Here is a 14,621-nt window from a genome sequence, read left to right on the forward strand (position 1 = left end):
AAATAATTATATCATTAGTTTACTTTTCAGAGAAACAACATTTTCCAGACTGATATAAAAAAATGTTCTCAGAATACACTCCTTCTCATAATGACAAATTGTAGACACTAAACTGTACATTACTGTTTTAAATTAGTTTTCAACTGGAGGTTTACATTGTTACTTTAAAAACATCAATTGTAAGTTATTCTTTTAATTATTTGCCTGACACAGTAGATGTTCCTGCACAATTATTAGCACTTCGAAATACTTGTTTCTAGTAATAAATGAAAAGAACATTTTATGTTTGTGTTCAACAGTGTGTGTGTGTTTATCCTAAACATTCCTGACACTTCATTTTACAGACAAGGACATTTTTACCAACCTTTTTTTTGTGAACATATATTGCGTTAACACCGTACCATGGCCTTAATACAGTGATATCATAACGTGAGATCAGATACCTCTACATCCATATCCCTATGTAATGTAGACACAGACACATTCATAATAACATGTATTATTTCCGTATTTTGCTCATTTTAAGCACAGCAGCGTATTCATTTAAAAAACGCATCAGGTTTGCTTTATCCTTCGACAACATCAGTGCAGACATCATGAGAGCAAACAAAAAAAATAAAACATCACTTACTGTACAATATCTGTTGTCATTAGAATGTCAACTGCTCGAATCTTGTTCCTGTTTAGCTAAAGAATGAATCATAATCCTTCATTACTGGTTGAATCACACTTGACTAACTACACGACAGCAACTACACTACTACAGTGTCGGTTAGGTTACAGGAGTCAGTTAAGCTAAAACCACCAGCGCCAGGCTGGAAAATTCCTGCACACACACCATTTATTGTAGAATAATACACAACTCACTTAATGTTTTTTCTGTAGTGACGGTGCCAGAGGTGAACATGCATTCTACTGAGGTGGAAAATCTATTGCAGTACCAAGCAAACCATCTGAAGATCCCCATCATATTAATTCCTAGATGTGATCGAAATTATTTAAGGCGCACTACAAAAAATAAATGTAACGTTATTAATATCACTACTGCGGATACCAGTAACAAAAATTCCTCAAAACAGCCCACTATCTATAAAATGTGCTTTTTAAACATCAGATCACTGTCTCCCAAAACATTATTAATTAATCAGGTCATTAGAGACAACAATTTTAATGTCATTTGGTCTAAGCGAAACCTGGCTCAAACCAGATTAATTTTTTTCGCTAAACGAGACATCTCCTCCTAACTATACGAATGCACATATTGCCCGTCCCTTTATGAGCGGTGGAGGGGTCGCACTAATATACATTCAAAACCTTAACCTTACCCCTAACCTAAGTAATAAATACAAATCATTTGAGGTGCTTATTATGAGGTCTGTCACACCGCGACCTCTCCTACCTGGCTGTTATCTACAGCCCCCTGGGCCCTATTTGGACTTTATCAGTGAATTTTCAGTTTGTCACTGATCGAGTGACACACGCAGATAATATAATTACAATGAAGGCTTTTAATATCCATATGAATACCCAATCACGGTGGCGCTCCAGACTATAATTGATAGCTGTTGTCTAACACAAATAATAAATGAACCCACGCATCGCAACCGTAATACAATAGATTTAGTCCTTGTCTAGGGTGTCACTATCTCCCAAGTTATGATACTCCCGTACACTAAAGTAATGTCCGATCGAATTCTGCATTCAAAGAACTCCGGCTTATTAGTGATTCCCGGAGCCCCAAAAAAGTCTGTGGGCTATAGAGCGATTTCTATTCGGGCTCCTGTACTTTGGAATGCCCTACAGCTAGAGATGCTGCATCAGTAGAATCAGTTAAAGCCCATCTTAAAATTCATTTGTATACTCTAGTCTTTAAATAGGCGACTTTTTAGACCAGTTGATCTGCTGTATCTATTCTTTTCTGCCCTGCCACCCTCCCCCAACCCCCGCCCCCCTTGAACGGAGCGGTTATCAGGTGACCACAGACTCACATCATTAACCGTATCCACTCGACATCCATTGCACTGGCCGCCGGGGGGGGGGGTCCCCTCCAAGGTTTCTCATTGTTCCCATTGGGTTGAGTTTTTTCTTGCCCTGATGTGGGATCTGAGCCGAGGATGTCATTGTGGTTTGTGCAGCCCTTTGAGACGATTGTGATGAAGGGCTATATCAATAAACTTTGATTGATTGAACCTCAGATGCGAATAAAAAAAATGCATGCACATCTTTATTGACAAAAATTACTTAAAAGTACCGATAAGAATACCGATAGATAAGTATAAACTGGTATCAATTTGGAATATCGATACTGGTATCCATCCACCCATCCATCCATTGTCCCGTTCGGTGTCGTGGGGGTGCTGTAGCCTATCTCAGCTACATCCAGGCAGCTGAGATGTACACCCTGTACAATCAATCAATAAATAATTATTTATATAGCCCTAAATAACAAGTGTCTCAAAGGGCTGCACAAACCACAACGACATCCGCGGATCAGCGCCCACAAAAGGGCCAGGAAAAACTCACAACCCAGTGGGACGTCGATGAGAATGACTATGAGAAACCCCCTTCCCCCCTTCCAGGGGAGACCGGTGCAACGGACGTCGAGTGGGTATGACATAGGGCTGGGCGATATATCGATATACTCGATATATCGCGGGTTTGTGCGATATTGAAAATGACTATATTGTGATATTCGAGTATACGTTCTCACGCAGTTGCTTTTAGCTGCTAGCATTACACTACAGGCTCTTCTTGTTCTGTTGTCTCTCCTTCTCAGAGACAGCTGTGCACTTTCTTACATATGTCACATACTGTCACGTCATACCTCACATACGTATATGCCCTCGCGGAGCACAGAGGTAGCAGCATGGGTAACGTTAGCTGTGGTGCTAGCGGTAATACAAGAGAAAGAAGGTGCGAATCTGGTAATAAATGAAGGAAGAATTAATTCCCAAGAAAAACAGCAGGGGGTCCATCGTCTGGCGGTGGTTTGGCTTCAAGTGGGAATATGGTGAACAGACAACCGTAATTCGTCAAGTGTGATGCTAAAGCGTTGCTGCCAAAAGTAGCATTACTGCTAATATGTAGCATCATTTCAAAAGTCACCTGCTAGAGAATGAAGAGTGATTACTCCGCATTTCAACATCTCCATTCGGTGCCATACGCCCACAAGATCATGCACAAAAGTGCACCTTATTTGTTTTAAACTATTGTGGTGGCGTTCTGTACACAAAGTGCACTTTAATTTAGTGTTGTTTTGATATGTCATCCTAGTGACATCATGTACAAAAGCTTGTTTAAAATGTCTCTTGACAATCTTGCACTTTCTGTTTTGAAATTACATGAATGTTTGTGCCATTGCTTAATAACTGTTTAATAAATACAGTTTTGGTCAATTGACTTGGTTGTGGTTTCCCTCTTTGCTTGAAAGTTTAAAATGAGCATATATTAATTCAGTATGAACAAGAATGTTTAAAGGTGGACACATTGAATCATCATACTGCTGTGATTATATGTATCAAGTGTTAATTCAAGGCTAAGGCAAAATATTGAGATATATATCGTGTATTGCGATATGGCCTAAAAATATCGAGATATTATAAAAAGGCCATATCGCCCAGCCATAGTCTGACATAATATTGTGAAAGTCGCCACCTCATTGCAGGATACTGGTATCGGTATCAATAAAATCCTAACGATATACATACCTATATATTTTCTAATGTAATTTAAAATAAATTAATAAGGTGGAAAAAAAAAAATGCACAATTAGTGTTACAACCCTTCCTTCAAACGTCATCTATATGTGTCAATGTTCCTGTTGTTGGGGACGTGTGCCACAGTACTTTGCTGTTAGAGTAATTTTCTACAATTACAAACCCCGTTTCCATATGAGTTGGGAAATTGTATTAGATGTAAATATAAACGGAATACAATGATTTGCAAATAATTTTCAACCCATATCCGGTTGAATATGCTACAACGACAACATACCGTATTTCCTTGAATTGCCGTAGGGCATATAGTATGCGCCTGCCTGATAGTTTATACATCAATGGTGAAATATTAACATTGCAACACATGCCAATACGGCCGTTTTAGTTTACTAAATTGCAATTTTTAATTTCCGGGGAGTTTTTCTTGAAAATGTCGCGTAATGATGACGTGTACGCGTGACGTCACGGACTGTTAGGATATATTACCGCTGCACACACACACAGCTAAAAGTCGTCTGCTTTAACCGCATAATTACACAGTATATTGAAGATCTGTGTTGCTAAATGTTTTGCAATGTGTTCAATTAATATTGGAGAAACAAAGTAGAAAGATGGAGTTGGGAAGCTTTAGCCTTTAGCCACACAAACACACGGTGATTCCTTCTTTAAAATTCACGGAGGTGAAACTGTACTATGGATCAGAGCGGTCAAGCAAACATGGATCCCGAGCGATTGTCAACCTGCAGGTTTCGGTGAGAAAATTGTGGTAAAAAGTCGCTTCTTCCCGGAGATCAGCTGAGCTTGCGCCGTCTATTAAGCTGCCGACGACTTCCCTGAGACACTGGTGTCAAGACACCCGTGGACACACACCTTCGACTATCAGGTACTGTTAAACTCACTAAAACACTAGCAACACAATAGAAAGATAAGGGATTTCCTAGAATTATTCTAGTAAATGTGTCTAAAAACATCTGAATCTGTCCCAATGCAATCACGTTTTTTTTTTTAACTTTTTTTTTTTTCCTAGTTCCTCGCTATCAATATCCTCAAACACGAATCTTTCATCCTCGCTCAAATTAATGGGGAAATTGACGTTTTCTTGGTCCGAATAGCTCTTTTTGTTGGAGGCTCCCATTAAAACAATGTGAGGATGTGAGGAGCCATCAACATGTGAGGTCATCGTCTGCAACTTCTTGTAAAGGCAGGGCTTTTCTATGAGCGACGAAAAGTTGCGAACTTTGTCGTCGGTGTTCTCTACTAAATCCTTTCAGCAAAAATATGGCAATATCGCAAAATGATTAAGTATGACACATAGAATGGACCTGCTATCCCCGTTTAAATAAGAACATCTCATTTCAGTAGGCCTTTAAAATAGAACAAAACGTCATCTAAGCATGCACATCAAGGTAGTTCCACCCCCTTGTGGCCATATAAAGTATGACAGCTGTATGGGGCGCAGACTGCAGGATCGTCATGACATTTTTACACCCACGTGCTTATCCAAGTATTCAACAATAGTCCAAATAAATATCAACATCGTTTCTTCCCCTATATTACACCAAAGGCGGTTGTTCGCATGGCTGTCATGTATGTTGCAATACACATCCAATAAGCGATTCTTTCATTATACACGTCACACAACACAAACATGTTCCATGAAACATGTCTATGTGTGTACAGTGTGTTTGCTGCACTACATCGATCACACAAAGTAAACAAAAAAAAAGTTGTGAAGGTGGAAACTCACATAACAATAAACAGCCTGGCAAACGAGTTGTCAATGCGACTAAATAATAATATAACCACAATAAATCTAGTTAATCACTTCATATTAGTGTATGTAATTGCATCTGTCTTTAAAGAAGTTCAGTATTAAGGCACTGCAACTATTAGTATAGTGTGACAGGTCATAATTCCGTTTAGAGATTTACAGTAAACGCCAGGGATTAAGTCGCAACTCCAGTCATCTTTACTCCTCACTGGTTTCAAGATGCACATGTACACATCGTACACATATTACCTGTTTGAAGGTTTGTCTTCCTGCTCCATCTTGGGGAGCCTTTCTTCCCTGAGAGCAGCAGACATGGCTAATCTGTTGACGATCAGACGTTGGAGTACATTTTGTGATGAGGCTTTGTGGGAGTTGTAGGCATTACTTGAAGCGGTAGTATACAGTAATAGTAATGCCGGATCAGGCTGACTACAAGTCCCAGAATGCAACGTATTCCCTTTCAGACGGAGCACTGAGGATATGTGTTCTATGGATGGACGCTGTATCAATAGGTCCGTTCACTCACACATTCGACCATAATAACTAAAAATATAATCTTCACGAAAGTTTCCGTAAAAAAATGTGGAATACCATAGATTGTTATGTTTTTGTACAGTGTCTGATTTAAAAAAAATGAAAACTCATTCATGATCCTCAAGGTGAAAAACGCACAAGACCTCACCAAACTGCCAAAATAATTATACATTACTGTACAATAATTTTTTATTCGAAACAGGTCAACTACTCAAGCCTTTCACTTGTACATACACACACACACACACACACACACACACATATATATATATATATATATATATATATATATATATATATATATATATATATATATATATATATATATATATATATATATATACATATATATATATATATATACGGTATACACATATATATATATGTATGTACAGTATAAACATATATGTATGTGTATATATATGTACACACACATATATATGTATATATATATATATATATATATATATATATATATATATATATATATATACACATTAATGTATGTGCGTGTGTGTAAGTACATAACTCCACATGTGTTTATTCATGGTTTTGATGCCTTCAGTAAATAGTCAAAAAAATAAAGAAAACCCATAGAATGTGAAGGTGTGTCCAAACTGTTGGCCTGTACTTATATATATATATATATATATATATATATATATATATATATATATATATATATATATATATATATATATATATATATATATATATATATATATATATATATATATATATACATACACAGTGGGGCAAAAAAGCATTTAGTAAGCCACTGATTGTGCAATTATCTCCCACTTAAAATCATAGGTACACTTCAACTGTGAGAAACAATCCAGGAATTCACATTGTAGGAATTTTAAAGGATTTATTTGTAAATTATGGTGGAAAATAAGTATTTGGTCAACCATTCAAAGCCCTTAGTGATGGAAGGAGGTTTTGGCTCAAAATCTCACAATATATGGCCCCATTCATTCTTTCCTTAACACGGATCAGTCGTCCTGTCCCCTTCGCAGAAAAACAGCCCCAAACCATGATGTTTCCACCCCCATGCTTCACAGTAGGTTTGGTGTTCTTGGGATGCAACTCAGTATTCTTCTTCCTCCAAACACGATGAGTTGAGTTTATACCAAAATGGATACATGGATGATACAGCAGAGGATTGGGAGAATGTCATGTGGTCAGATGAAACCAAAATAGAACTTTTGGTTTCATCTGACACACACACACACACACACACACACACACACACACACACACACACACACACACACACACACACACACACACACACACACACACACACACACACACACACACGCGCGCGCTCAGGTATCATTCCAAAAGAAGTGCACTTCCTCTTTCCGTTGCACCTTTTGGATTTGGCTTTTACCTAATATGCATTAATTTTATTGAAGTCATTCGTACATAATTTTTTATCAGTTATGCAAGATTGTATTTAGTTCTATTTATCAAATATTTAATGCATATTTTTAAATTGTTGTTTTATCCTTTATTCATACTTATGTTTCTTATTATTGAACATGTTTTATTATTTTACTTTCCAGCCTTTGTCAGAGGGAGCCCTCTGCATCAGGGCATGGCTGTGGGGAAGTTTTCTGCCAGCGTCCTGGCGGCTGTAGTCTGGTGATCTCCTGGTGCAGATGGCTCCTGTGATTGTGTTTCCTCACCTAGCCATACTCAGCCATGCATTAATTTGTCTGTGTGTGTGTGGTATATATGTGTGTGTGTGCGATGATGGGGCATGTGGGTCATCGGGGTAGTTTTTAGCATTGTGTTGCATTTCGTTTATTTATGAAAAGCACTTTAAAATGCATTCAAAAACCATCACTAATACTTAATGTATGTCCCATTACATGTATAATAAATAAGCTGTAGCAACATTGTTGTTGTAAGATTGAACTCTGAGGAACTCTTTTTCTACCGTAGTAACACATCGGCATGCTTCGGTATTAGCCCTAAAAGCTCACCACGGCGAGAGATAAGGTAGCTTCTATGTCAGCAAGAAACACATTTGTAATGCGCCAAAACAACAATCTGTACTGATTGAAAAAAATAATCATATTACAGTATATGCAAAGTATTATCCCGCATTTCATGTTTTGTTTGTACACAGCTAGCCAGACAACGTACGTATTGTAGCTCTAATAACACCCTTGACATGCTGCGTGTATCAGGATCATTATGAACATTTGACTCAGTCGATGGACACTTGTCTCTTTGGTCCAGTTGCCTAGCGAGATTTTTCTGGTTTATTTGGGCTAAGCACACCATTTATGTCAAAATAGCTTGTCTGCAAATTCCCCAATTGCATCTTCGAGTGACTTTCACCTCACTCTATCGGTTTCCTTCTGCTGCAACGTTTCACCCTCTTCTTCATGCTGGTTTCTTGAAGCAGTAGTTCATCCTTTGTTCATTCAGATTCAAAAAGAAAAGGCTGTGAATCCTCATTTGTCCAAAAATAGTTGTCTTCATTGTCTGTTGTGTTACCAAGTCTGCCATAATTAAAACACACAAGCGTTTGTATCCACAAGTAAAACTCACATTTGTTGCTGGAAGTCAGATGTGCGCTGCTTTTGAAACGTAAATCAATGCGCGGGATTGATTAAAATGATCAACATACGATACATATTGTACATATAACATATTGTTATGAATGTGTCTATTACTACATCATATATAGACTTACAGTGTGCATACAAAAGGTTGGAGGGTTATGAAGTTGTTTTATAGGGCTTTGAAGGCTACAACGGAGACTCCCATTAGCCATATCTTCCAAGCATTTTTATCATCTTTAAACTATTGATGAAAAAAAGTCATGCGTTCTTATTAAAGGCCTACTGAAACCCACTACTACCCACCACGCAGTCTGATAGTTTATATATCAATGATGAAATATTAACATTGCAACACATGCCAATACGGCCTTTTTGTGACAATCTGTCACTTTATTTATGTTAATTTTTGTGTTTTTGTATTTACTTCCTGTTCAGTGCTCTTACTTTGTTGTATTTCCTGTTTTATTCACAAGCACTGTTGTTTTTTTCTTTCCGTTGATTGGCAGCGGTTCACACCAGCTGTCAATCAAACTACTGCCTATTTTTGTTTCACTCGAGCACTCCTCAGTGCTGGAAGATAAATGTATGTTTGGTGAACTTACTATGCAAGACTGCTGTATGTTTATTTGTTTTCTTATGAGTTCCGAATTAAATTCCTCTTACCTTCACTCCTCTTTCCTGGATTCTTGCATCATCGGGGACACACAACTGCAGCCATGCAAGTTCCCAACACTTTTTAGTTTACTAAATTACAATTTTAAATTTCCCGCGGAGTTTCCTGTTGAAAACGTCGCGGAATGATGACGCATAAGATGACGCGTGTTTGTGACGTTATTGGTTGTAGCGGACATATTAGCCCAGCACCAGACACTGCTAAAAGTCGTCTCTTTTCAACGCATTTGATTAAACAGTATTCTGTACATCTGTGTTGCTGAATCTTTTGCAATTTGTTCAATTAATAATGGAGAATATAAAGAATAATGCTGTTGGTGGAAAGCGGTGGATTGCAGCTGCCTTTAGCAACCGAAACGCAGCCGGTGTTTCTTTGTTTGTTGTGAAGCTTTAGCGAATATGTTTCTCCACCACATGTCAACCAGCAAGTTTTTGGATGAGAAAATTGTGATAGTAAGTCAGCTCTTACCAGAGACTTGTGCGGAGTTAGCGTCCCCCTGCAGCAGCTGTGATCCTGGCTCCTCCATTGGCTTCTCTCAGAGACACTGGCGGTCACCGCAGCCCTCCGACTTTCAGGTATGACTTTATAATCTCACTAAAACACTATTAACACAATAAGCAGATAAGGGATTTTCCAGAATTATCCTACTAAATGTGTCTAATAACATCTGAATCGCTCCCACTGCACTCTCCTTTTTTTTTACTCTTCTAGTGCTTCACTCTAACTTTCCTCATCCACGAATCTTTCATGCTTGCTCAAATTAATGGGGAAATCGGTACGAATCGCTCTTGCTGCTGGTGGCCATGATTGTAAACAATGTGAGGATATGAGGAGCCTTACAACCCGTGACGTCAAGCGCACAACGTCTGCTACTTCCGGTACAGGCAAGGCTTTTTTATTAGCGACCAAAAGTTGCGAACTTTATCGTGGATGTTCTCTACTAAATCCTTTCAGCAAAAATATGGCAATATTGCAAAATGATCAAGTATGACACATAGAATGGACCTGCTATCCCCGTTTAAATAAGAAAATCGCATTTCAGTAGGCCTTTATCCCTCATAATGATTTTGAATAATAGGCAAAATTCCCAAAAGAGGGCAGTTCCCCTTTAAGGTATAAATCGACGTTAGAACAGACCAAATCATTGTTAAAAAGACCAATTTCTTTTCCAAACCCATCATGATTCTAAATTCTCACTATTGTCATTTTCTGAAACATGGCAGCCTTATTTGATGTCACCCATTCATTTTCAATGGGGATAAATATACTGGTAATAATGGTTAATCTGGTGAGTTTGTGCATCAGGAATAGTTCAGAAAAGTATTGGCTTGAATGTCCGCAATGAGTGGAGTGTGTGAACGGTAACGGGTTGCAACAGTTATGAAACACGGGATATAGAGGTTTATACTGCCGATTTGTTTTCAATTGGGAAATGTTCCTGGTGATTCCACATAACCCTGGGATTCCCCAACTGGGAAACACATTGGCTTGAAGGTCCGGAGTGTGTAGATCAGACCTGGGCAAAGTAAGGCCCGGGGGCCACATGCGGCCCGTTAAGCTTTTCAATCTGGCCCGCCGGACCTTCCCAAATATTTTTTTTTAGATCTTTAAGATGGAAAGTGTAGCTGCCATTATGATGTGCAGTAATGTTTTATAATTACCATAAGTCTTGAACTATACAACATATTTCAATGGTTGGAATATGCGCTTTTGCATGATATTTTTGTGACTAATGTTGTCCTGATACCGATATTATTTTGATACTTTTCTAAATAAAGAGGACCTGAAAAAAATGCATTATTGGTTTTATTTTAACAAAAAATCTTAGGATGTGGCGGACCGGTACTTTTCAGGGGCGGTATGGTACCGAATATGATTCATTAGTATCGCGGTACTGTACTAATATCCGTATACCGTACCACCCTACTAGTTACTATGGTAATCTACGTCGCAGCAGGTCAGACGAGGCACCGAGCAGTGTGGGTGGGGAGCGTTTCCACAGAGTATTTCCATAGCGGCCAGCCTGAAATGTGTGTGTCAAGAAAGTTCAAAAGCTTAGTGACATATTACATATGTCAGACTGTAGATGTTTTTTTTTTTACCCTTCACGTTCATATTTTGCTGTGTTTGTTGCATTTTGGTTGCACTTGGCTTGATTGTAAAATATGTGGATTGAGAAGGGGTGTGACGTTTATGTTCTCAATATTCAGGGTTTTATAGTTCATAGAAATTTTTTTTAATTCCATTCTGTTTTTAAGGCGGTTCGTCATAACATTTTTAGCATTCAATCAGACATTATTGTGAGGTTTTGTATATTCCATCCATCCATCCATTTTCTACCGCTAATTCCCTTTGGTGCCTATCTCAGCAACAATCGGGCGGAAGGCGGTGTACACCCTGGACAAGTCGCCACCTCATCGCAGGGCCAACACAGATAGACAGACAACATTCACACTCACATTCACACACTAGGGCCAATTTACTGTTGCCAATCAACCTATCCCCAGGTGCATGTCTTCGGAAGTGGGAGGAAGCTGGAGTACCCGAAAGGAACCCACGCATTCACGAGGAGGACATGCAAAATCCACACAGAAAGATCCCAAGCCCAGGATTGAACTCAGGACTACTCAGGACCATTGTATTGTGAGGCAGACGCACTAACCCTTCTTCCACCGTGAAGCCCAGGTTTTTTTAATTAATTTTCCTAAAAATAGATATACCGGACCCCAGACACATTTTTTTCTCTATATTTGGCCCCCGAGTCAAAATAATTGCCCAGGCCTGGTGTAGATTGATGGAATGGTTTGAATGGAATGAGAAAGGTGGGATTTGCCCACATTTATATAATATTGCCCATTCAGGGCAAATTGTCATGCCTGTAAATCAGGTTTATGTTTCGTCATGTTATGTTTTTTTTTTTTTTGTCAGGACTATGACTTGGATTTATTTTGCTTCTTCTGCGCAAAGGATGATTTGCACGAGCAAGATGTGAATGTAAGTACATATTGTTTTATTTATACACTATAATACAAAAAAAGGCAAAACAAAGAGCGGGCTCGGTGGCGGATAATAATCTATACTAAAACTTTAAACAAAAACAGCACAATGGCAGGACTATCTACAAATAAACAGAAGATACTATCAAAGGCACAAAGCAAACCAAAAACTTGCACTGAGGCATAAATACAAAAAGTCTTACGTGGCGTGGTCAAACAATAAACAGCGTGGCAAGGCATGAGGGTCCGGCAAGGAAAGGTAGGTGCGTGGTCATGAGTGTTCAATACAATCCAGTAGGTAAACTAGCTAGGCCGAGGAAAAGAAAACAAATGACTTAAATACTGGCGGTGGTAATTAGAAACAGGTGTGAGAGCTGAGGGACAGGGCGTGACTAGGAGGGCAAGGTGAAAATCAATGAGTTGTCACGGTAACAAAAACAAACCAGGAAGTGCAAAACGGAACTGAATGTCCAAAAAACAAAACATAACATGACGAAACATAAACCTGATTTACAGGCATGACACAAATGAGGAAATATGCCTGTATTTCCAGGTTATTTGAGAATTGTGGGAACCAGAAAACATGCTGTTTTGAATGTCCAGCTTGAGTGGGGTTTTTGGATGGTGGAACGGTTCAAATTGGATAAGAAATGTGGGATATACAGAAGTTTGTATATTACACATTCATTTTCAATGGGAAACTTTCCTGCTAATTCCGTTAAAAATTTGAATTGTTCTATTATATTTTATTTGATAGCTTGAATGTAATAAGAAGAATGCTTTGATGGTGGCTCGGATGAGAAATGTGCAAGTGGTGCAAGTTTGAAAAATGGCCCATTCGTTTTCAATAGGAAGATGTACTGGAAAACCCGGAATTCCTGGTAATCTGGGATATTTGGGAGGATAAAAAAACGACTGCTCGATTAACGAGCAAAACCAACGCTTTCATACTTGAACGGTTCTGATCCGATGAAAACTGTGGGAGAAGAAGGGTGTCAAATTTTTACAGAATAGCTCAATCGGAATAACATATTCTGTATGCGAATGCCTTTTACCTTGTGGCATTCATCTAGCAAATGTATTAGTTTACATTAGGATAAAACAATTACATTTATTGAAGTGAAGAACGAATGCATCTTTCGGGTTAATTCAAGGAACAGATATATAAATTCTTAAAAACACTCAACGGCACAAAATATCCTCAGAATCTCATTAGGCCGTCACATTTGTACAGAGTGTATAGGGCGTACATTTGCACAGAGTGTACATTGTACAAAGAGTATAGAGCAGGGGTAGGGAACCTATGGCTCTAGAGCCAGATGTGGCTCTTTTGATGACTGCATCTGGCTCTCAGATAAATCTTAGCTGACATTGCTTAACGCGATAATTATGAATAATTTCGCTGGTAATCACAGTGCTAAAAATAACGTGCAAAATACGAAACATTCTCATGCATTTAAATGCATCCATCCGTTTTCTACCGCACCTGTTCAAGAAGTCGCATTAATGGTAAGAAGTATTTTATGTCACGATGGGGGGTTGCAGCTTGCTGCGGGGTCGTTCTCCCAGGAAGGCAGACGGACTACTCGGGACATGGCATTTAGGTAAAAACATGATTTATTTTAACTAAAAAAATATACAAACAAAAATCGCTCACAGTGGAGGCACAACTTGGGCTAAAGAACAAAGCTAACGCATAAACAGACTAAGAACATAAATCAAACAAAACTTACTTGGCATGGCATGAAGCACGAACCTATGGCAAGGCATGAAACAAGTCAGCACAGGGCGACTGACTGGCAAAGACGAGCTTAAATACTGCCTGTGATTAGTGCTGGGGAAGCAGGTGAGCGGGCATTTTGTCCACCAGAGACAGGTGGACAAAATGGGTAACCAAGGAAACCAGACAAGAGAGTGGAAAAAAACAGGAACTTAAAGAGTCCAAAGGACAAACAGCACATGGCCAAACAAAAACATGATCAACAGACATGACATTTGATTTATTATTGGTTAGCTTCAGAATAACAATGTTATTAAAAAGAATAAGGGACTTATTATACTCTAAAAATGTTGGTCTTACTCAAAAATGCACACATTTAGTTGTATTCAGTGTTAAAAAATATGATATGGCTCTCACGGAAATACAATTTGAAATATTTGGCTTTCATGGCTCTCTCAGCCAAAAAGGTTCCCGACCCCTGGTATAGAGTGTACACTGTTCTCTTCCACACCTTTCTGTGCACTTCTATATTTTTATACATTTACATATTGTTTTCTTGCATGCACACATCGCACTGTATGGAATGGCCTTACTCTCGTTACCCGGCGTAATGACAACAAAGCTGATTC

The 14,621-nt window shown here is 38.6% G+C and overlaps 1 protein-coding gene across 1 annotated transcript in view; it reads right to left on the bottom strand.

The window, feature by feature from the left end:
- Window positions 1–5,852, bottom strand: part of LOC133554990 (uridine-cytidine kinase-like 1) — a 46,596-nt gene extending 40,744 nt beyond the window's left edge. Inside the window, exon 1 of the mRNA XM_061904363.1 lies at window positions 5,737–5,852. Coding sequence (XP_061760347.1) covers window positions 5,737–5,801 — 65 coding nt within the window. The 5' untranslated portion in view covers window positions 5,802–5,852. The remainder of the gene's footprint in view (window positions 1–5,736) is intronic.
- Window positions 5,853–14,621: the final 8,769 nt, after the last annotated feature.

This window comes from Nerophis ophidion, linkage group LG06, assembly GCF_033978795.1.
Source record: "Nerophis ophidion isolate RoL-2023_Sa linkage group LG06, RoL_Noph_v1.0, whole genome shotgun sequence".
NCBI lineage: Eukaryota > Metazoa > Chordata > Actinopteri > Syngnathiformes > Syngnathidae > Nerophis > Nerophis ophidion.